Raw genomic sequence first — 24,025 nt, forward strand, 5'->3', positions numbered from 1 at the left:
ACCGTGTCAGCGTGCATGCGCCTGGCCCGCCACAGCAGTCGCTAGAGCGCGATGGGACAAGGACATCCCTGCTGGCCAAACCCTCCCCTAACCTGGACGACGCTGGGCCAATTGTGCGCCGCCCCATGGGTCTCCCAGTCGCGGTCGGCTGCGACAGAGCCTGGACTCGAACCAGGATCTCTTGTGGCACAGCTAGCAATTGCGATGCACTGTGCCACTCAGGAGGCCTCGCCTTGAATTCTAAATGAATCAGTGTCACCAGAAAAGCACCTCCACACCATCACATCACCTCCTCCATGCTTCACGGTGGGAACCACACATGCGGAGATCATCCGTTCACCTACTCTGCGTCTCACAAAGACATGGCGGTTGGAACCAAAAATCTCACATTTACTCATCAGACCAAAGGACAGATTTCTATCGGGCTAACGTCCATTGCTCTTGTTTCTTGGCCAAAGCAAGTCTCTTCTTCTTATTGGTGTCCTTTGGTAGTGGTTTCTTTGCTGTAATTCGACCATGAAGGCCTGATTCATGCTGTCTCTAGTTAACTCTAATGAACTTATCCTCTGCAGCAGAGGTAACTCTGGGTCGTCCTTTTCTTTTGGCGGTCCTCATGAGCCAGTTTCATCATAGCGCTTGACGGTTTTTGCGACTGCACTTGAAGAAACTTTGAAAGTTCTTGAAATTTTCCAGATTGACTGACCTTCATGTCTTAAAGTAAGGATGGACTGTCGTTTCTCTTTGTTTATTTCAGCTCTTCTTGCCATCATGTAGACTTGAGCTGTCTTCGAATACCCATTCTAACATACTGTATACTACATATTTAATGAGTATATACTTCATACTATTAGTTCATTTTAGTATACTGGAAACTAACGGTATCCTTTCAGTTGAGCTTACGCCTGTCTTCCGGAAGTTGATGCTGTTGCTATGCAACCGCTTGTTAGTTTAACAAATTACTAGCTAAACATTTTACGATTTCGGGTTTGTTTGTAAATTCAATCTGGAGTGCCAGAGTTCGCTCTGGGCATTCGTAAATCCAGAGAGTTTCACTCTCGGAGCGTTCAGAGCGCACACTGGACGCTCTGGCGGAGGAGTACGGTTGATCCGAGGGTTCAACTGTAGTCAAGCACCAAAGCTAACTGGCTAACGTTGGCTAGCTACTTCCAGACACAAATGAGAGAACACCTCACTCTGACCATTTTACTTCCCCTAGCAGAGCTGGTTAGGCTGTTTGTATTATCCAGAGCGTTGGTGACCAACTGTGTTGCTGGCAAAAAAATTAATTACGCTTTTTTTTTGACCGACGTTTACAAACACCGGCCACATTCAACGGGTATTGAGCGTTCGTAAATTCATCAGTTATTCTGCGGGAGAGTGCTCTGAAATCAGAGTAGATAGCTAAGTGGTATAGTCGAACGATTCAATGGCTAATCAAGTCAATAAACGTTGGGTAGTTAGTTAATATACTGCCTGGCATGTTCGATTTATTAGTAGCTAGCTAACATACCGGTACATACTGCTGTAATGCTATGCGGTTCGTAAGGATAGAGTAGCTAACAAATTGTCAGCCAACATAACGTGTAACATATTTGAAAAGGCATTACATTTTAACATATGTCATGAGCAATGCATTTCAATCTGCTCTCGTCTGATTTTGGCTGCATATTTTCTGCCATTTTTAATCTAATCTGAAAACGTGAAGCCACGCCCATTTTCTGAATAATTGCATTATGGGCCCCATAAACACGGAAATAGTATCCACTGCATGTATATTTGGTACGTCATCTGGGAACTTTTGGCATACTAACTATGACCAATAAGTTTACTATATACTCAATTCACTTAACAAATAGTACAGTTAAGGAAGTTAGTATGAGTATTCGAACACAGCTTCGGTCTTACCAAATAGGGCTATCTTCTGTATACCACCCCTACCTTGTCACAACACAACTGATTGGCTCAAACAAGGCACACCTGTTAATTGAAAAGCATTCCAGGTGACTACCTCATGAAGCTGGTTGAGGGAATGCCAGGAGTGTGCAAAGGGTGGCTACTTTGAAGAATCTCAAATATAAAATATTTTGCTTTAATACTTTTGTTTACATGTGTTATTATAGTTTGTCTTCACTATTATTCCACAATGTAGAAAATAGTAAAACAAAAAAAGAAACTCTGGAATGACTAGGTGTGTCCACTTTTGACTGGTACTGTATGCATTTTACCCCATTTTAATTGATGCTCTTAATAAGAATTAATTTCTGTGTGAGGCTTGTGGCAACTTTAACAAATTCACATATGAAATCCTATTCTTTGCCAGTTTTATTTTTGTACTTAAAAAAAAATGATTAGTTGTTCCTTGATCTGCATGTTGACAGTGTAGTAAACGCTTTCTTATAGAAATACTTTGTCAACCTAGATTTATCTTTGAGACATAAGACACTAATTATCTAAATTGACACAAGGAGACAGTCTGACACCCATGAGTACATTGACATTTTATTTACAATATTACATTATTTCCACTGTGAAGTTAGGTGTTCCCCTGAACAGTACCGTTCTTATTACAGTATGTATATATATATTTTTTAAAGGCATCCGATACAGTGCACTACTTTGAACTGGAACCTTATGGGCTTCCGTAGTGCACTGTATAGGGGCTAGGGAGGTGTTGAAATACACTGTAGGTCTCTATAGATCAGCTCTGACACCGAAACCAGGTCCAGGGGGAGGCTCAGACAGACTCGTCAGTCCTCCTGCTGGCTCGCAGGAGAAACGCCCGTTCCTGGAAGATAAAGAGAAAAGAATCTGAGTCTATGTACAGTATATTTCATTCTAGATTAAACAATCAAACCCTGATCAAGTGTATCATTAGTACTTTAATTCACTGATAAAACATGGCATCCTATTGCAGCCTAAACTCCAAAGCCTGGAATATGTTTTTAAAAAAGTATTTCACCTTTATTTAACCGGGTAGGCCAGTTGAGAACAAGTTCTCATTTATCAAGATGTATGATAAAAAATAATGTATTTAAATATGGTTCGGTAAAATACATTTTTATTTTTTAATACTGTAAAAACCAACTCGTAGTATTCAACCATCAACCCTTTGTGTGTGTAACAAGCACTAGTGATTGTCTAACATTTATTAGGGATGTGCCTCTCTCCTTTCATGAACCATTCTTTACGCATCTATATACACACACATGGGCTCTGTTACAATACAGGAACGTTAACTTTAGGTTGACCCCGTTTAGTCGAGTTTGTTTTAGTCCAGCAGTAACAGAACAATGAATGAAATGGCCTCTTGGACTGCACGGACACCACCCGACACCCCCCCCCCTTGGGTTTTTTACACTGCTGCTACTCGCTGTGTATTATCTATGCACTGGGTTGGGTATGTTACTTTCTAAATGTAATCCATTAGTTACTAGTTACCTGTCCAATTGTAAAATCAGTAACGGGAACTTTTTGATTACCCCAAACTCAGTAACATAAATCTGATTATTCAGTTACTTTTAGATTACTTTCCCCTTAAGAGGCATTAGAAGAAGACACAAAATGTATGTGTTACCAATTGAACCACGTCTATTGCAGAATAAATCTATGTTAAAATTGACATAACTGGCCATATAAGGATGTTAAATTTGACTTTATGGGTTGGTGATGTAGGCTTCTTCTAACCCATCGCTTTCTACTACATAATAATACGATTAAATTATATCTTTACATTACAAACCAAAGTCTATCAGAATTCCAGTCATTCCAATAAATGTTATCCCCCTTGATATTCTAGAACAGGATTTAAAACTATTTGGATAATCTATATTTCCATCTGAGCATGACTCAAACTAAGGATTTATTAACCAGCCCTACTCTGTGTTGTCATGGACAACTGATTGGGATCATTGATTCCAGTTGAAAAATGAACGCTGAGCTCATGGAATGACATGCTTAGAGCACTACTGAAAAGGGCTATTTACATGTGGAAAATCTATGAATATTCTGCATTTGCTACAGGAATATATTGTTTACCTTTTAGTTGGTGAAACTATATCGTGATAATATGCAACCGTTTAAAGGGCAAATCTGTTTTGGGTAAAAAGCTGAGGGGATGGGCCTGGAGAAATGTAACCAGTCTCAGATTAATAGATAGAGCTATGGATGCAAGGACTGACCATCCATGATATCAAAATGAGTTTTAACCATGTTATGAGGCTACACAGTGTTTGTTTACATTTACACTGTTTACAAACATTGGAGGAGAACAAGCTTCTATTCTGGGTTCTGATGGAATGTTGACAGTAGAACTGAACTCATGAGGCATTTTTATAAGTTACATTCAAGAATTAATACAGAATTAATACAGATTTGCCCCTTTAAGTCGGTCAAAAGTGTTTCCAGTTTGAGCACGTGTCTATTAGGCCTATGGATTTATATATCTTATCATCATGAATTAGATTGAGCAATAAAAGCCCCAATTTTATTCCATAGCCTGGGATCCACACTGTGCAGCTGTTGCAAGAGCACATTTTTCACTGGCTCTCGACCGGTTTCAAAAACAATGATTGACAGGCAGCGTAAACTTCTTGGGTTCAAATACACATTTTAGATTTGTGAACAGCCATCCACAACAGCAATCCGGAAGACACAAATAGCTAAATGAGAGAGCAGCAGTGTGATTCACATCAATGCGCTATGTAGATATAAATAATAAGTGATATCCGTATCGCCGTAGACTACACCACTGCTGTCATTACCTCCAAGTGTTTATTCAAGTTGGATAATCATTGGATGCCGACAGCAGTCGCAACATTGGAAGACAGTTTGGGCTGTAGCCTACAAAAAGCCTATTCCTGCGATCCATCAAACACATTTGGTGTGTCATCATAGTGTTCTCTGATTGGTGGTCATCATTTGATGTGTCATTGTAGTGGTCTCTGATTGGTGGTCTGAGACTCTCAGGTGGAACAAACTTCAACTTGCGCCTTTTTTCAATGCTGATTTGAATGTCATTGAAAAAAGACAAGTGTCATATTTTATTTGCACAAACATTTTTTATTTTCTTAAATTTAACGAGGCAAGTCAGTTAATTAAAGAACAAATTCTTATTTACAATGACGGCCTACTCCGGACAAATCCTCCGCTAGCCCAGACGACGCTGGGCCAATTATGAGCCACCCTATGGGACTCCCAATCACGTCCGGGTTGTGATACAGCCCGGGTTCGAACCAGGGTATGTAGTGACGCCCCTAGCACTGAGATGCTGTGCCTTAGACCGCTGCGCCACTCGGGGAAACATATTTTCTGAATTTATAAGTAATCTCGTTTTTGAAAAGTATCTGAAACACAAACTCACTTCCTTGACAACAACGCTGCTCCCCGAAGCACAAGTGTCCTGACTTCTGCTGAGGTCGTATCACAGTAAAATACTGCACGGCCAATGCAGACGTTAGATTGACCATGTAGCGCCCAGATCCACGTCCCTCTCCACAATGCACGTCTCTCCCGCCAACTTGTGCACATTTGTTTCATAACTTCATTGTTTGTTAGTGTCTATCAATTCCCCATTACATGTGTCACCAGTACTACATCTACCATTCATTCATGGTAGATGTCGTACTGGTGACACACTACAAAACTCAAAGATTATTTACAGATAGCCAGGGGCACACTCCAACACTCAGAAATTATTTACAGATATCCAAGGGAACACTCCAACACTCAGACATCATTTACAGATAGCCAGGGGAACACTCCAAAACTCAGACATCATTTACAGATATCCAAGGGAACACTCCAACACTCAGACATCATTTACAGATAGCCAGGGACACACTCCAACACTCAGACATCATTTACAGATAGCCAGGGTCACACGCCAACACTCAGACATCATTTACAGATAGCCAGGGGAACACTCCATCACTCAGACATCATTACAGATAGCCAGGGGCACACTCCAACACTCAAAGATTATTTACAGAGAGCCAGGGGAACACTCCATCACTCAGACATCATTACAGATATCCAAGGGAACACTCCAACACTCCAACATTATTTACAGATAGCCAGGGGCTCACTCCATCACTCAGACATCATTTACAGAAGATGCATTTGTGTTTAGTAAGTCTGCCAGACCAGAGGCAGTAGGGATGACCACGTGTTCTCTTGATAAGTGAGTCTGCTAGACCAGAGGCAGTAGGGATGACCATGTGTTCTCTTGATAAGTGAGTCTGCTAGACCAGAGGCAGTAGGGATGACCACGTGTTCTCTTGATAAGTGAGTCTGCCAGACCAGAGGCAGTAGGGATGACCATGTGTTCTCTTGATAAGTGAGTCTGCTAAACCAGAGGCAGTAGGGATGACCACGTGTTCTCTTGATAAGTGAGTCTGCTAAACCAGAGGCAGTAGGGATGACCACGTGTTCTCTTGATAAGTGAGTCTGCTAGACCAGAGGCAGTAGGGATGACCATGTGTTCTCTTGATAAGTGAGTCTGCTAGACCAGAGGCAGTAGGGATGACCATGTGTTCTCTGTTTAGTAAGTCTGCTAGAACCAGAGGCAGTAGGGATGACCACGTGTTCTCTTGATAAGTGAGTCTGCCAGACCAGAGGCAGTAGGGATGACCATGTGTTCTCTTGATAAGTGAGTCTGCTAAACCAGAGGCAGTAGGGATGACCACGTGTTCTCTTGATAAGTGAGTCTGCTAAACCAGAGGCAGTAGGGATGACCACGTGTTCTCTTGATAAGTGAGTCAATTTCCCTGTCCTGCTAAGCCTTCTAAATGTAAAGAGTACTTTGGGTTGTCAGGGAAAATGTATGGAGTTAATAAAAAGTACAATATTTTCTTTGGGAATATAGTGAAGTAAATGTAAAAATAGTCAAAAATATAAAAAGTAAAGTACACATACCCCAAAAAACGAATTTAAGTATTTTACACCACTGGAAATAAGTTCTGGTAATCATTTTCAGGTGCTGGTACTGTTTATATTTAGGTGGTCCACAATACTGTTGAGCTGATATTCTATAAGAGGAACAGGAAAGTAAGCAGTAGAAAATGTGAGGTGCCGGTACACTGCTCTGGTGAGCTCCTGCCAAGGTCAAGCACTGCTTCTTATCCTGTGCGCAAATAGCCTACAGCTGTGGAAACTGAGCGGCCCTGAATATTTGATACATTGTTGCAAGTTCGCTTGGCAAGCTAACCCAAGTTACTTGACACAATGTTTCTACTTCACTGCAGACAGGCCCTGTAGCCAATGTGATTTATAGGATATTTTCTACCTGCGGGGCTGCAATGTTTTTATTTGTTGGCTTTATGTAGACTATTTTTACATAATGGCATTTGCAATAGAAATTACTTTTTGGGATTATAATTTTTCATTGAGATATGAAGACATTATTATAAATTCAATAAAACTATTTCACAAAAATGTGCATTTGAAAACCATAACTGTAGAAGTGGTCAGACAAATTGGCGTTCCACATGAGAAAAGGTTGCCGACTCATGTAGCCTATTACAACGCAGTTACTACACGCAGTTACTACACGCAGTTACTACACGCAGTTACTACACGCAGTTACTACACGCAGTTACTACACGCAGTTACTACACGCAGTTACTACACGCCGTTACTACTACGCCGTTACTACGCCGTTACTACGCCGTTACGACGCCGCTACTACGCAGTTACTACAGTTACGACGCAGTTACGACGCAGTTACTACGCAGTTACTACGCAGTTACGACGCAGTTACTACGCAGTTACTACGCAGTTACTACGCAGTTACTACGCAGTTACAGGCATAAAGTTCGATAAGGATGCTGAACTGAAGGAGAGGACGTATCAATCCAGTCACAACAGATAGGAGATATTTTCGGGGGGGGGAAACAATGAGTAAAAACATTAGTGAACCGACGATTCTTCATAACTTTTGAATCTGTTTTCTTACCCATGCATGCTTTAATTTGGATCGGTTTGAGTCCCCGAAACCAGTGCACTACTATCTTAAACATTTGAACCAGGGATCGATGGTGAAATCGTTACGTCCCTAAACAGTCTTTATAGTCCCCTGCTAGACCAGTAACATAATGCCACTACATGGACAGGAAGAGCACCAGTCCAGTACTAGTCTTTATAGTCCCCTGCTAGACCAGTAACATAATGCCACTGCATGGACAGGAAGAGCACCAGTCCAGTACTAGTCTTTATAGTCCCCTGCTAGACCAGTAACATAATGCCACTACATGGACAGGAAGAGCACCAGTCCAGTACTAGTCTTTATAGTCCCCTGCTAGACCAGTAACATAATGCCACTGCATGGACAGGAAGAGCACCAGTCCAGTACTAGTCTTTATAGTCCCCTGCTAGACCAGTAACATAATGCCACTGCATGGACAGGAAGAGCACCAGTCCAGTACTAGTCTTTATAGTCCCCTGCTAGACCAGTAACATAATGCCACTGCATGGACAGGAAGAGCACCAGTCCAGTACTAGTCTTTATAGTCCCCTGCTAGACCAGTAACATAATGCCACTGCATGGACAGGAAGAGCACCAGTCCAGTACTAGTCTTTATAGTCCCCTGCTAGACCAGTAACATAATGCCACTGCATGGACAGGAAGAGCACCAGTCCAGTACTAGTCTTTATAGTCCCCTGCTAGACAACAGGCTTTTTGTATTCAGGAGGATAGACGTTCATACCTGGGCCCAGGCGGAGGGACGTTCCCAGCTTTCAGCTCATCAATGATCTGGTCCATGTCTTTAGGACTCAGGTCTTCCTGGAAAGCAGAGGACAGAAACATTACAATAACATCCTGTCGCCACAACAAAACACGCCACGACGCCAGTCTATTTACCCAGTAACGCCACGACGCCAGTCCATTTACCCAGTAACGCCACGACGCCAGTCTATTTACCCAGTAACGCCACGACGCCAGTCTATTTACCCAGTAACGCCACGACGCCAGTCCATTTACCCAGTAACGCCACGACGCCAGTCTATTTACCCAGTAACGCCACGACGCCAGTCCATTGACCCAGTAACGCCACGACGCCAGTCCATTTACCCAGTAACGCCACGACGCCAGTCTATTTACCCAGTAACGCCACGACGCCAGTCTATTTACCCAGTAACGCCACGACGCCAGTCCATTTACCCGGTAACGCCACGACGCCAGTCCATTTACCCATTAACGCCACGACGCCAGTCTATTTACCCAGTAATGCCACACAACACGCCACGACACCAGTCCATTTACCCAGTAACGCCACGACACCAGTCCATTTACCCATTAACGCCACGACGCCAGTCTATTTACCCAGTAACGCCACGACGCCAGTCTATTTACCCATTAACGCCACGACGCCAGTCCATTTACCCATTAACGCCACGACACCAGTCCATTTACCCATTAACGCCACGACGCCAGTCTATTTACCCAGTAACGCCACGACGCCAGTCTATTTACCCATTAACGCCACGACGCCAGTCTATTTACCCAGTAACGCCACGACGCCAGTCTATTTACCCAGTAACGCCACGACGCCAGTCCATTTACCCATTAACGCCACGACGCCAGTCTATTTACCCAGTAACGCCACGACGCCAGTCCATTTACCCGGTAACGCCACGACGCCAGTCCATTTACCCAGTAACGCCACGACGCCAGTCCATTTACCCAGTAACGCCACAACACAACACGCCACGACGCCAGTCTATTTACCCAGTAACGCCACGACGCCAGTCCATTTACCCAGTAACGCCACGACGCCAGTCTATTTACCCAGTAACGCCACAACACCAGTCCATTTACCCAGTAACGCCACGACGCCAGTCTATTTACCCAGTAACGCCACGACACCAGTCCATTTACCCAGTAACGCCACGACGCCAGTCCATTTACCCAGTAACGCCACAACGCCAGTCCATTTACCCAGTAACGCCACAACACAACACGCCACGACGCCAGTCTATTTACCCAGTAACGCCACAACACCAGTCCATTTACCCAGTAACGCCACAACGCCAGTCCATTTACCCAGTAACGCCACGACGCCAGTCTATTTACCCGGTAACACCACGACGCCAGTCTATTTACCCAGTAACGCCACAACACCAGTCTATTTACCCAGTAACGCCACGACGCCAGTCCATTTACCCAGTAACGCCACGACGCCAGTCCATTTACCCAGTAACGCCACGACGCCAGTCCATTTACCCAGTAATGCCACACAACACGCCACGACACCAGTCCATTTACCCAGTAACGCCACGACGCCAGTCCATTTACCCAGTAATGCCACACAACACGCCACGACACCAGTCCATTTACCCAGTAACGCCACGACGCCAGTCCATTTACCCAGTAACGCCACGACACCAGTCCATTTACCCAGTAATGCCACACAACACGCCACGACACCAGTCCATTTACCCAGTAACGCCACGACACCAGTCCATTTACCCAGTAACGCCACGACGCCAGTCCATTTACCCAGTAACGCCACAACACAACACGCCACAACACCAGTCTATTTACCCAGTAACGCCACGACGCCAGTCCATTTACCCAGTAACGCCACGACGCCAGTCCATTTACCCAGTAACGCCACGACGCCAGTCCATTTACCCAGTAACGCCACGACACCAGTCCATTGACCCAGTAACGCCACGACGCCAGTCCATTGACCCAGTAACGCCACGACGCCAGTCCATTTACCCAGTAACGCCACGACACCAGTCCATTTACCCAGTAACGCCACGACACCAGTCCATTTACCCAGTAACGCCACGACGCCAGTCCATTTACCCAGTAACGCCACGACGCCAGTCCATTTACCCAGTAACGCCACGACGCCAGTCTATTTACCCAGTAACGCCACGACGCCAGTCTATTTACCCAGTAACGCCACAACGCCAGTCCATTGACCCAGTAACGCCACGACGCCAGTCCATTTACCCAGTAACGCCACGACACCAGTCCATTTACCCAGTAACGCCACGACACCAGTCCATTTACCCAGTAACGCCACGACGCCAGTCCATTTACCCAGTAACGCCACGACGCCAGTCCATTTACCCAGTAACGCCACAACACAACACGCCACGACGCCAGTCTATTTACCCAGTAACGCCACGACGCCAGTCCATTTACCCAGTAACGCCACAACACAACACGCCACGACACCAGTCCATTTACCCAGTAACGCCACGACGCCAGTCCATTTACCCAGTAACGCCACAACACCAGTCCATTTACCCAGTAACGCCACGACGCCAGTCCATTTACCCGGTAACACCACGACGCCAGTCTATTTTACCCGGTAACGCCACGACGCCAGTCTATTTTACCCGGTAACGCCACAACACCAGTCCATTTACCCAGTAACGCAACCCTGTCGCCACGACACCAGTCCATTTATCCAGTAACGCCACAACACCAGTCCATTTACCCAGTAACGCCACGACGCCAGTCCATTTACCCAGTAACGCCACAACACCAGTCCATTTACCCAGTAACGCCACAACACCAGTCCATTTACCCAGTAACGCCACAACACCAGTCTATTTACCCAGTAACGCCACAACACCAGTCCATTTACCCAGTAACGCAACCCTGTCGCCACGACACCAGTCCATTTACCCAGTATAACTATTCTAACACATCAAAATCATTACATTGATACAGTGTTTGATATGCAAGCCGTGATACTTCAAACCTTATATTTGTATTTCTATTTGACTTCCGCTTTGTAGTGAGCTGTACTGCCTTAGTGGTTTTCAACTAACAGACTGTAGTAACGGAGAACTAGAGACCAGCTAACAGACAGTACTAACGGAGACCGACCAACCGCCGGTACTAACGGAGGCCGACCAACAGACGGTAGTAACGGAGACCGACTAACAGACGGTAGTAACGGAGACCGACTAACAGACGGTAGTAACGGAGACCGACTAACAGACGGTAGTAACGGAGACCGACTAACAGACGGTAGTAACGGAGACCGACTAACAGACGGTAGTAACGGAGACCGACTAACAGACGGTAGTAACGGAGACCGACTAACAGACGGTAGTAACGGAGACCGACTAACAGACGGTAGTAACGGAGACCGACTAACAGACGGTAGTAACGGAGACCGACTAACAGACGGTAGTAACGGAGACCGACTAACAGACGGTAGTAACGGAGACCGACTAACAGACGGTAGTAACGGAGACCGACTAACAGACGGTAGTAACGGAGACCGACTAACAGACGGTAGTAACGGAGACCGACTAACAGACGGTAGTAACGGAGACCTGAGACCGACTAACAGACGGTAGTAGCGGAGACCTGAGACCGACTAACAGACGGTAGTAACGGAGACCTGAGACCGACTAACAGACGGTAGTAACGGAGACCTGAGACCGACTAACAGACGGTAGTAACGGAGACCTGAGACCGACTAACAGACGGTAGTAACGGAGACCGACTAACAGACGGTAGTAACGGAGACCTGAGACCGACTAACAGACGGTAGTAGCGGAGACCTGAGACCGACTAACAGACGGTAGTAACGGAGACCGACTAACAGACGGTAGTAACGGAGACCGACTAACAGACGGTAGTAACGGAGACCGACTAACAGACGGTAGTAACGGAGACCGACTAACAGACGGTAGTAACGGAGACCGACTAACAGACGGTAGTAACGGAGACCGACTAACAGACGGTAGTAACGGAGACCGGAGACCGACTAACAGACGGTAGTAACGGAGACCTGAGACCGACTAACAGACGGTAGTAGCGGAGACCTGAGACCGACTAACAGACGGTAGTAGCGGAGACCGACTAACAGACGGTAGTAACGGAGACCGACTAACAGACGGTAGTAACGGAAAGTCATTGTGCATCAAGCGTTATTTCTACCCCAAGTGCTGATCAAATCTGATTGGAAGTTGCTCTGGATAAAAGCATCTGCTAATGACAATGTTATGTGTATAGTTATAGTCAAACAGAATAACGTACTCACCCAGTAGTAGTCGAACTACACTGAGTGGACAAAACATTAGGAACACCTGCTCTTTCCAAGACAGACTGACAAGGTGAAAGCTATGATCCCTTACTGATGTCACTTGTGAAATCCACTTCAATCAGTGTAGATGAAGGGGAGGAGACGGGTTAAAGAAGGATCTTTAAGCCTTGAGACAATTGAGACATGGATTGTGTCTGTGTGCCATTCAGAGGGTGAATGGACAAGACAACATATTGAAGTGCCTTTGAACAGGGTCTGGTAGTAGGTGCCAGACGCACCGGTTTGTGTCAACAACTGTAACGCTGCTGGGTTTTTCCACTCAACAGTTTCCCGTGTGTATCAAGAATGGTCCACCACCCAAAAAAGACATCCAGCCAAGTTAACACAACTGTGGGAAGCATTTCGAACACCTTGAAGAGTCCATGCCCCGACTAAATGAGGCTGTTCTGAGGGAAAAACAGGGTGTGCAACTCAATATTAGGAAGGTGTTCCTAATGGTTTGTCCACTCCGTGTATATCGTTGTTGTTGTTGTTTTGTGTGTGAAGCCGAGATTAACTCACGTAGTAGTTGTCGTTGATCTGGACCATGGGGGCGTTAACACAGGCACCAAGACACTCCACCTCTATTAGAGAGAACATCTTGTCTGACGTCATCCCTCCTACCTTGATGCCTGAGGGAAAATATATATATTTTTTAAAGGTCAAATGTAGCCATTTTTTAATCTCAATGTTTTCTGGGTAACTATTTAGGTACCTCACTAATTGTTTTCATTGAAAATGGTTAAAATAAAAAATAGCTTCTTAGCAAAGAGCAATTTCTTAAGCAAGAATTTAGCTAGGACTGTTTGGGAATGGTCTGAGTGGGGAGGGGAAAAGTGAAAATGTGCTGTTATTGGCAGAGAGGTTTGGAACTCTTTCTTATTGGTCTATTAACTCATTTACTGCCTGGTGATGTCACAATGCAGGCCAAAACTCCATCCAACCAAAAACAGGTTGAAATGTCAGGTGGTCTTTTCTAACAGCTCTTACACTAAAGGGGCATTATTATCATTTTCACAGTATTATTCCAACCTCTGTGTGGAGATAAAAACACAAAACAATCATGTTTTTGAATACACTGGGCCTTTAACATAGTACTAATTACACTGATCTGATGGAAGAATTGGTAAACTGGGATGTTGGGTCTCAGATCTGTTGGTATTGCTCCCTAATCCATTCCATAAGGAGCTGGCAACAGACCAGAAACAGACAGGCACCCAGGCTATATTAAGAGAGGCCAGAAACAGACAGGCACCCAGGCTATATTAAGAGAGGCCAGAAACAGACAGGCACCCAGGCTATATTAAGAGAGGCCAGAAACAGACAGGCACCCAGGCTATATTAAGAGAGGCCAGAAACAGACAGGCACCCAGGCTATATTAAAAGAGCCCAGAAGCGGACAGGCACCCAGGCTATATTAAGAGAGGCCAGAAACGGACAGGCACCCAGGCTATATTAAAAGAACCCAGAAGCAGACAGGCACCCAGGCTATATTAAAAGAGCCCAGAAACAGACAGGCACCCAAGCTACATTAAAAGAACCCAGAAGCAGACAGGCACCCAGGCTATATTAAAAAGAGCCCAGAAGCGGACAGGCACCCAGTCTAGGATCTTGACACTGTAAAAGCAACTATTGGAACAAACTTCAAATTCTATTATTGCCTAATATGTCTACCTATCATGGTTAGATAATAGAAGAATGAAAGCTGTGTCTACCTATCATGGTTAGATAATAGAAGAATGAAAGCTGTGTCTACCTATCATGGTTAGATAATAGAAGAATGAAAGCTGTGTCTACCTATCATGGTTAGATAATAGAAGAATGAAAGCTGTGTCTACCTATCATGGTTAGATAATAGAAGAATGAAAGCTGTGTCTACCTATCATGGTTAGATAATAGAAGAATGAAAGCTGTGTCTACCTATCATGGTTAGATAATAGAAGAATGAAAGCTGTGTCTACCTATCATGGTTAGATAATAGAAGAATGAAAGCTGTGTCTACCTATCATGGTTAGATAATAGAAGAATGAAAGCTGTGTCTACCTATCATGGTTAGATAATAGAAGAATGAAAGCTGTGTCTACCTATCATGGTTAGATAATAGAAGAATGAAAGCTGTGTCTACCTATCATGGTTAGATAATAGAAGAATGAAAGCTGTGTCTACCTATCATGGTTAGATAATAGAAGAATGAAAGCTGTGTCTACCTATCATGGTTAGATAATAGAACAATGAAAGCTGTGTCTACCTATCATGGTTAGATAATAGAAGAATGAAAGCTGTGTCTACCTATCATGGTTAGATAATAGAAGAATGAAAGCTGTGTCTACCTATCATGGTTAGATAATAGAAGAATGAAAGCTGTGTCTACCTATCATGGTTAGATAATAGAACAATGAAAGCTGTGTCTACCTATCATGGTTAGATAATAGAACAATGAAAGCTGTGTCTACCTATCATGGTTAGATAATAGAAGAATGAAAGCTGTGTCTACCTATCATGGTTAGATAATAGAAGAATGAAAGCTGTGTCTACCTATCATGGTTAGATAATAGAAGAATGAAAGCTGTGTCTACCTATCATGGTTAGATAATAGAACAATGATTAAAATACAATACATACAACATACTAATAGCTTTCCTCCACAGCTAGCTTGAAGCGTCTGTGTACACATCTACACAGAGAACAACAATATAAAAACACGACATGTAAAGCGTTGGTCCCATGTTTCATGTGCTGAAATAAAAAGATCCCAGACAAGTTCTCTAAAATGTTGTGAAACACATTTGTTTACATCCCTGTTAGTAAGCATTTATTCTTTGCCAAGATAATCCATCCACCTGACAGCTGTGGCATATCAAGAAACGGATATGATCATTACACAGCATTACACAGCATGATCAGCATGATCATTACACAGGTGCACCTTGTGCTGGGGACCGTTTTTTTTTGTTTGTTACACAACACAATGCCACAGATGTTCTAGTTGAGGGAGCAATTGACATGCTGACTGCAGGACTGTCGACCAGAACTGTTGCCAGAGAATTGAATGTTAATTTCTCTACTATAAGCCGTCGTTTTAGAGAATTTGTCAGTACGTCCAACCGGCCTCACATCCACAGACCACGTGTACGGCGTTGTGTGAGCGATCGGTTTGCTGACTTCAACGTTGTGAACAGACTGCCCCATGGTGGCGGTGAGGTTATGGTATGGGCAGACATAAGCTACGGACAACGAACACAACTGCATTTTATCGACGGCAGTTTGAATGGCGAGATCCTGAGGCCCAACAGGCCCCAGTCAACAGCCTGATCAACTCTATGTGATGGAAGTGTGTCACGCTGCATGAGGCAAATGGTGGCCACACCAGATACTGACTGGTTTTCTGATCCACACCCCTACCTCATTTTAAGGTATCTGTGACCAACAAAAGCATATATGTATTCCCAGTCATGTGAAATCCATAGATTAGGACCTAATTCATTTATTTCAATTAACGGATTTCTTTACATGAACTGTAACTCAGTAAAATCTTTGAAATTGTTGCGTTTCTATTTTTGCCTGATTTTCCCTGATGTTTTTGTATTGCAGAACATCTACTTCCATATTGTTCATCTGTCATAATATACGCAGTCAGGACATCTGTTTTCCATCTCCACTTTAATCCCCTTCATTCTAGGTCCGTCTGTGAACCAAACGGGACAGTTGATCTCTTACCCAGTTTGTTCTGGATGGCCTCCAGGATGCTGTCGGAGTCGCAAAGCATGCAGGGAGTTGTAGTGCAGATCTGGATGTGGTACTTGCCCACCGGCTGCCTCAGGAACATGGTGTAGAACGTCGCTACCTCATAGATCCTCATCGGAGGGACCTCAAGCACCTCGGCCACCTGGGAGAAGAGAGGGGGAAACAATTCTGAAAAATGAAGGCTCGTGGACAGGAGGATCGTTAATCCAATCATGGACTGAACAGATTCTGTCGAATTATATGGTTCTACAAATCAACGCATTTCAAAACGGCGCATTCTAAATCATGGCTACTTAAAGTAATTTGTTGCTAAAACACACCAAAAAAATGAACATACTATTCTAAAAACAGACAGCTGCCTCAGGATGTTGATTAATAGATTGATGAATGACCTTGTTCATGGCTGAGATGGGGAGCCATCCATGCTGTCTCTGAGCCAGGTCCAACACGGGGATGGTGGCGGCCTGCTTGTGGCCCTCGGGGTACATACTAACGATAGCATCAATCCTCTAAAAAAAAACGACGACAAACAGCTTTCATTAGTGTTTCATACATGATGCCCATAAGAACAGAGAATGTGACCTTTTCAAAACGATTTAAAAGATGTGATAAAGTGATGGTTTCAACGTTGTGAGTCTTTGATGTGCAGGTATTTCTCTAATGGTCGTTGTTCTCGTCGACTCACCTTCAGGTTCTCCGCTGTGAACTCAAAGGGAGTGTCAGGGTTGTTTTCTGGGGTATCTCTGTGCTACAGTAGAAGAAAACGCATCACATCAGTCATCTAATTGATGAACAGCAATATCTTATTGAGTTTCATAGACATTCTACTTACCAGGCACAGACTAAAACATATTAGTTCAACTGTTAAATTTGTAAACAAAACAAACGTGTAAGGAAAAGACAATATTTCCATAGATAATTTAGAAGACGTGGTAAAGAACAGGAGAGGAATCTCCCAGGCCACTCAAACTCAACTCTGGACCTCCAAGCCAGTTCCACTATTTTGTCATTGTTCCCCTATAATCAGGGACTGATTTAGACCTGGGACACCAGGTGGGTGATTCCCCTCTGATCAGGGCCTGATTTAGACCTGGGACACCAGGTGGGTGATTTCCCTATAATCAGGGCCTGATTTAGACCAGGGACAGCAGGTGGGTGATATTAATGATCGGGTAGAACAGAGAACCAGCAGGCTCTGGACCGCTGTTGAGTACCCCTGGTAAAGGCTATTGAGATGTATCCTGTACCTCTCCCTGAGGGACAGTTGTATCCAACAACACATTATGGCACTACAGGCAGTGAGGGTGCATAAACTTGTTTCTGTACACTGCCCCCTTGTGGACAGTAATGTAATACTCCTATCCCTTTTTAAATTTATAATCTGAGTAAATGCATCATATCAAACCGGATTTGATTGTAGTTTACATCGGCAGTCCTTGGGACCACAACGGCTGCACGTTTAGATTTTTTGCCCTAACACTACACAGCTGATTCAAATTCAAATAATCAAAGCTTGTTGATTAGTTGATTATTTGAATTAGCTGTGGCAAAAACCAAAATGTGCACCCCTCGGGAGTCCTGAGGAGCGAGTTTGGGAAACCATGCACCGGCGTCCTCTACACCGACGCCGCCCTCTGCACTGGTAGTTATGAAAAGTAGCTAATCAAAGAAAGGTTCATATACAGGTAACTGCCCCAAAATAAGGAAACACTTAAATGATGGATACAAAGAGTATTAAAAGCAGATGCTTCCACACAGGTGAGTTCATTAAGCAATTAACATCCCATCATGCTTAGGGTCATGTATAAAAATGTTGGGCAGGCCATTATTTTGGCTACCATGGCTAAGCCCCCATAGGATGACAATGCTCCCATCCACAGGGCACGAGTGGTCACTGAATGGTTTGATGAGCATGACAACGATGTAAACCATATGCCATGGCCGTCTCAGACTCCAGATCTCAACCCAATTGAACACTTATGGGAGATTCTGGAGTGGCGCCTGAGGCCGCGTTTTCCACCATCAACAAGACACCAAATGATGTAATTTCTCATGGAACAATATAAGAGGGATGCGACACCAGAGTTCCAGAACACTTGTAGACTCTATGCCAGAGTTCCAGAACACTTGTAGACTCTATGCCAGAGTTCCAGAACACTTGTAGACTCTATGCCAGAGTTCCAGAACACTTGTAGACTCTATGCCAGAGTTCCAGAACACTTGTAGACTCTATGCCAGAGTTCCAGAACACTTGTAGACTCTATGCCAGAGTTCCAGAACACTTGTAGACTCTATGCCAGAGTTCCAGAACACTTGTAGACTCTATGCCAGAGTTCCAGAACACTTGTAGACTCTATGCCAGAGTTCCAGAACACTTGTAGACTCTATGCCAGGGTTCCAGAACACTTGTAGACTCTATGCCAGAGTTCCAGAACACTTGTAGACTCTATGCCAGAGTTCCAGAACACTTGTAGACTCTATGCCAGAGTTCCAGAACACTTGTAGACTCTATGCCAGAGTTCCAGAACACTTGTAGACTCTATGCCAGAGTTCCAGAACACTTGTAGACTCTATGCCAGAGTTCCAGAACACTTGTAGACTCTATGCCAGAGTTCCAGAACACTTGTAGACTCTATGCCAAGGTGCATTGAACACACTTTGTGTTGGTGTTTCCTTTATTTAGTCAGTTACCTGTATCATTGACCTGCAAAATGTATAACTGCACTATACTGCATTTGCACCATGTACTATAGAACGGCCGAGCCGATATCAGGCCGGTACTGGCCTTTTCTAGTCTATCGGCATCTATCGGCCCTCTACAGAGCACATCCAAGTTATAGGCCCTCTACAGAGCACATCCAATTGCGCCCTCTAGTGTCGACTCCTACTGGTGTGACAGCCTGAGCCAGGAACACTGCACAATAATCCAGAGGGAAGTCTTGTTGGGGAAACCAGCGGCAGCTAGCTAGCTAGCTCATTCTCTAACAGAAAGGTGCAGTATTGACAAACTGATTTGACACAGTAACCAAAATCAAATTCCTGTTGTAAATATTAGTTTAGTTAAATTCGCTAACCATTTGGTTTGAGTCGAAGTGAATACAATAAGGGAGTTCCAAAATGGCGCCGGAAGGGAGTGAACGTTATTTATAATAAGGGTTACATGGAGAAAAATCAAACCTCTCTAAAAGGAAAATGGATGGCCCTCCCTTCAGCAAAATATATTTGACCTAAACCCTCCCTGAACGATTGAAAAAAACAAGTGACCCTCCCCTATACCTTAAATAATAATAATATAAAATGGATAGTAGAGAACATGTCTACCGTTTTCATCACTACTTGGACAGATCAGAGCCTTTAGATATGCAGTTTTAGAATCTGTTCTTCGTCCTGTCAGCATTACATGGCAACGCAGGATTTTTGATAAGAGCACAGGGCTGCTGGCCAGAAGATTGTGGGTTCACAGCCCACCGTGGACAAGAGTAGGGTTGGAATTATCTCCTTTATAGTCCAAGCATTGCATGAATCTATCATTGTATTTGCAGGTGAAAAATATAACAAATAAAATTATGCAATTCTATGTCATTTTACATAAACAGAAACTTTAATACCACACAAAGAATGTGGACAGAGAGATAGGCCTGTGTTCATCATATGTCTCCAATGCCAAATCAGTGTGTCTTGTTTGCAACGGAACTGTCCCTGTTTGCAAATGATTAAATCTGAGACATTAGGAATCTGAGCATGGTACTTTCAAACGCTAGGCCTACCTTTCCACCTCAGACAGAGCAGGCCTACCTTTCCACCCCAGACAGAGCAGGCCTACCTTTCCACCCCAGACAGAGCAGGCCTACCTTTCCACCCCAGACAGAGCAGGCCTACCTTTCCACCCCAGACAGAGCAGGCCTACCTTTCCACCCCAGACAGAGCAGGCCTACCTTTCCACCCCAGACAGAGCAGGCCTACCTTTCCACCCCAGACAGAGCAGGCCTACCTTTCCACCCCAGACAGAGCAGGCCTACCTTTCCACCCCAGACAGAGCAGGCCTACCTTTCCACCCCAGACAGAGCAGGCCTACCTATCCACCCCAGACAGAGCAGGCCTACCTTTCCACCCCAGACAGAGCAGGCCTACCTTTCCACCCCAGACAGAGCAGGCCTACCTTTCCACCCCAGACAGAGCAGGCCTACCTTTCCACCCCAGACAGAGTAGGCCTACCTTTCCACCCCAGACAGAGCAGGCCTACCTTTCCACCCCAGACAGAGTAGTCCTACCTTTCCACCCAAAACAGAGTAGGCCTACCTTTCCACCCCAGACAGAGCAGGCCTACCTTTCCACCCCAGACAGAGCAGGCCTACCTTTCCACCCCAGACAGAGCAGGCCTACCTTTCCACCCCAGACAGAGCAGGCCTACCTTTCCACCCCAGACAGAGCAGGCCTACCTTTCCACCCCAGACAGAGCAGGCCTACCTTTCCACCCCAGACAGAGCAGGCCTACCTTTCCACCCCAGACAGAGTAGGCCTACCTTTCCACCCCAGACAGAGCAGGCCTACCTTTCCACCCCAGACAGAGCAGGCCTACCTTTCCACCCCAGACAGAGCAGGCCTACCTTTCCACCCCAGACAGAGCAGGCCTACCTTTCCACTCCAGACAGAGCAGGCCTACCTTTCCACCCCAGACAGAGCAGGCCTACCTTTCCACCCCAGACAGAGTAGTCCTACCTTTCCACCCCAGACAGAGTAGGCCTACCTTTCCACCCCAGACAGAGTAAGCCTACCTTTCCACCCCAGACAGAGTAGGCCTACCTTTCCACCCCAGACAGAGTAGTCCTACCTTTCCACCCCAGACAGAGTAGTCCTACCTTTCCACCCCAGACAGAGTAGGCCTACCTTTCCACCCCAGACAGAGTAGTTTCAGCACCACAATATAAGTTACCTGAATCTGGCTTATTGTGTGGTCAATAACTCTGATAAATACACCATGAGCAAGAAACATATTGTTTTTAATCAAATCAATTAAAGTAGAAGAAAGCTATCAAAGTTCTCCTTCTCAAACTGAACAGAACATAGGCTAGACCGTGCACAAGATGGTGAATATTTTGGACTAGGCTTCATCGATAATGCCAAGAGAGTGTGAGCTATTTGAAGAATCTCAAATATATTTTGATTTGTTTAACACTTTTTTGGTTACTACATGATCCATATCAAATCAAAATGTTATTTGTCACATGCGCAGAATACAACAGGTGTAGTAGACCTTAGTGAAATGCTTTACAAGCCCTTAACCAACAATGTAGGTTTGACATATGTGTTATCTCATAGTGTTGATGTCTTCACTATTATTCTACAATGTAGAAAATAGTAAAAATAAAGAAAAACCCTGGAATGAGTAGATGTGTCCAAACTTTTGACTGGTAATGTATATGGGGCAATTTAGCAATTAGGATTTGTTATCTGTAATGGTTATTGTAAATGAAGCATTGTTGCAAACTGTTGGCATATATAGATACATGCATTAAAAAAAAAATGTGACTCCTCAAACAGTCAGACAAATTGAAATGCCCCATCCCTACTTGCTAAGCTGTCTGGTGAAAAGCCTGACTCAAACCTAGAACCAAGCTAGGAGGTTACAGATCCTGCACTCACCACGAAGATGCCCCCAGCTCCAGCTCTGGCAGCAGACCGGTGAACGCTCCTGACCTGCCTAGCCTGGGAACATGGGAAGAAGAGGAGACAAATATCACAACTGATCATGTACGCTAGAAGGTTTGATTCTGTGGAATACCAACCAAGACACATAGTAGGTTTTACATGAAAACATTTGATTAAAAGACTTCAATACTAATCTCGGTTACCCAGAAGTAAACGTCTCGGGAAAACGTTCGTCACTTCCTGTTAGAATCTGTCCAGGAGAAATGACTTCAACACTATCAGGAAGGTTTGGCTGAACGAGGAATGCAACCGTGACAATTCTGATCAGTGTGATTCAAAACGAATAAGAAGTTGCAAGGTAGCTAGCTAGCCAAGGAGCAGTGCATAGTTTGTAGTGTTTCTGAACTAGCCAGTCAGCTAACGGTGCAAGGCTCTATACGGTAACTAACTTAACCAGTCAGAAAACATAGCCAGCTATCGTAGCAAGTTTAACTTGCAATGACAATATATATTTTCACAAGCATTCAAACAATAGTATTGTTCACATTAATATTTAACAAAATAATTACTCTCATGAGTAACTATCGGTTAGCTAGCTAACGTAGAAGCTAGTTAGGCCGTTTGCCCTTGTCAAGTGTCATGCAACATCTCTCTTTCATCGTCAAACGTAGCTAACGGTTCTTGATTTCTATAATTAGCCGAACACGAGTACTTTGTTATACGCATACCGTTAGAGAAACAGCAGATCGAATTGCAGAAGACGTAAACATCTTCAAAGCGTAGCTGGTTTTTCCCCCTTGATACAACACTTATGTGACCACAGCAATGGCCGACATAAACACAGCTCGATTGAGAGGGTCTGGTTTACGTTACGTTAAAAACTAATCTACCACAGATCGAAATTATTGGCAATGTGAAGCAAATTATTTTCTGTCTAAACTTCTCTCCATAATGACATTACATAATATATACCGATTGAATAATCTTAAATTATGTATTTGCATGAACTTCTGCATAAGATTTTTTTGTTACAATACAAAACATACAACTGACAATTACATCACACCTGCCAAGATCCACATTCTCACACCCCGATCTCCAGCGACCACCGTTAAACTTCATCGGAGAAGAATTATGTGATTCTTCTCCGATGAAGTTTAACGGTGGTCGGCATCCAATAAATGTTGCATTACCGCCACCTACTAGACTGGAGTACAACTCCCTTATACTTTGCTTGAAACTGTCACAAGACTTATTTTTATCCTGACCCTTGGTGCAAGCCTCGGGCTCCGATAACTTCAACACACCTACAACCTCTGATACTTCGACCTCATTCACGTCCATTTCTCCTCCTGTCTTCAACTCCCTCTGTTTACACTTTCTACCATTCTTCTTTAACAAACCATCTCCCCTTTTCCCGACATTTTTAATCAACTCAAGCTCACCATCTTCCTTCCTCTCTCTCTTAGACCTCCTCTGCCTCTCTTTTTCCCTCCATTCCTCCTCTGTATTCAAAGTATACGTCTCCTTATGATAATACTGCACTTCTCCTGACATATATCTTGTTCTTGCCC

General features: G+C 44.3%; 1 protein-coding gene across 1 annotated transcript; it reads right to left on the reverse strand.

Moving 5' to 3' along the window:
* Window positions 1-2,486: 2,486 nt before the first annotated feature.
* Window positions 2,487-23,310, reverse strand: LOC129823555 (NADH dehydrogenase [ubiquinone] flavoprotein 2, mitochondrial-like). Its single transcript, XM_055882380.1, has 8 exons — window positions 23,180-23,310; window positions 22,446-22,508; window positions 17,488-17,550; window positions 17,195-17,311; window positions 16,776-16,944; window positions 13,581-13,690; window positions 8,703-8,779; window positions 2,487-2,785 (listed from the first exon to the last, which is right to left on the reverse strand). The coding sequence occupies exons 1-8, from the start codon at window positions 23,219-23,221 to the stop codon at window positions 2,692-2,694; spliced, it is 735 nt and encodes a 244-aa protein (XP_055738355.1). The 5' UTR covers window positions 23,222-23,310; the 3' UTR covers window positions 2,487-2,691.
* Between the last annotated feature and the right edge of the window lie 715 nt (window positions 23,311-24,025).

Source organism: Salvelinus fontinalis, chromosome 26 (assembly GCF_029448725.1).
Source record: "Salvelinus fontinalis isolate EN_2023a chromosome 26, ASM2944872v1, whole genome shotgun sequence".
Lineage (NCBI taxonomy): Eukaryota > Metazoa > Chordata > Actinopteri > Salmoniformes > Salmonidae > Salvelinus > Salvelinus fontinalis.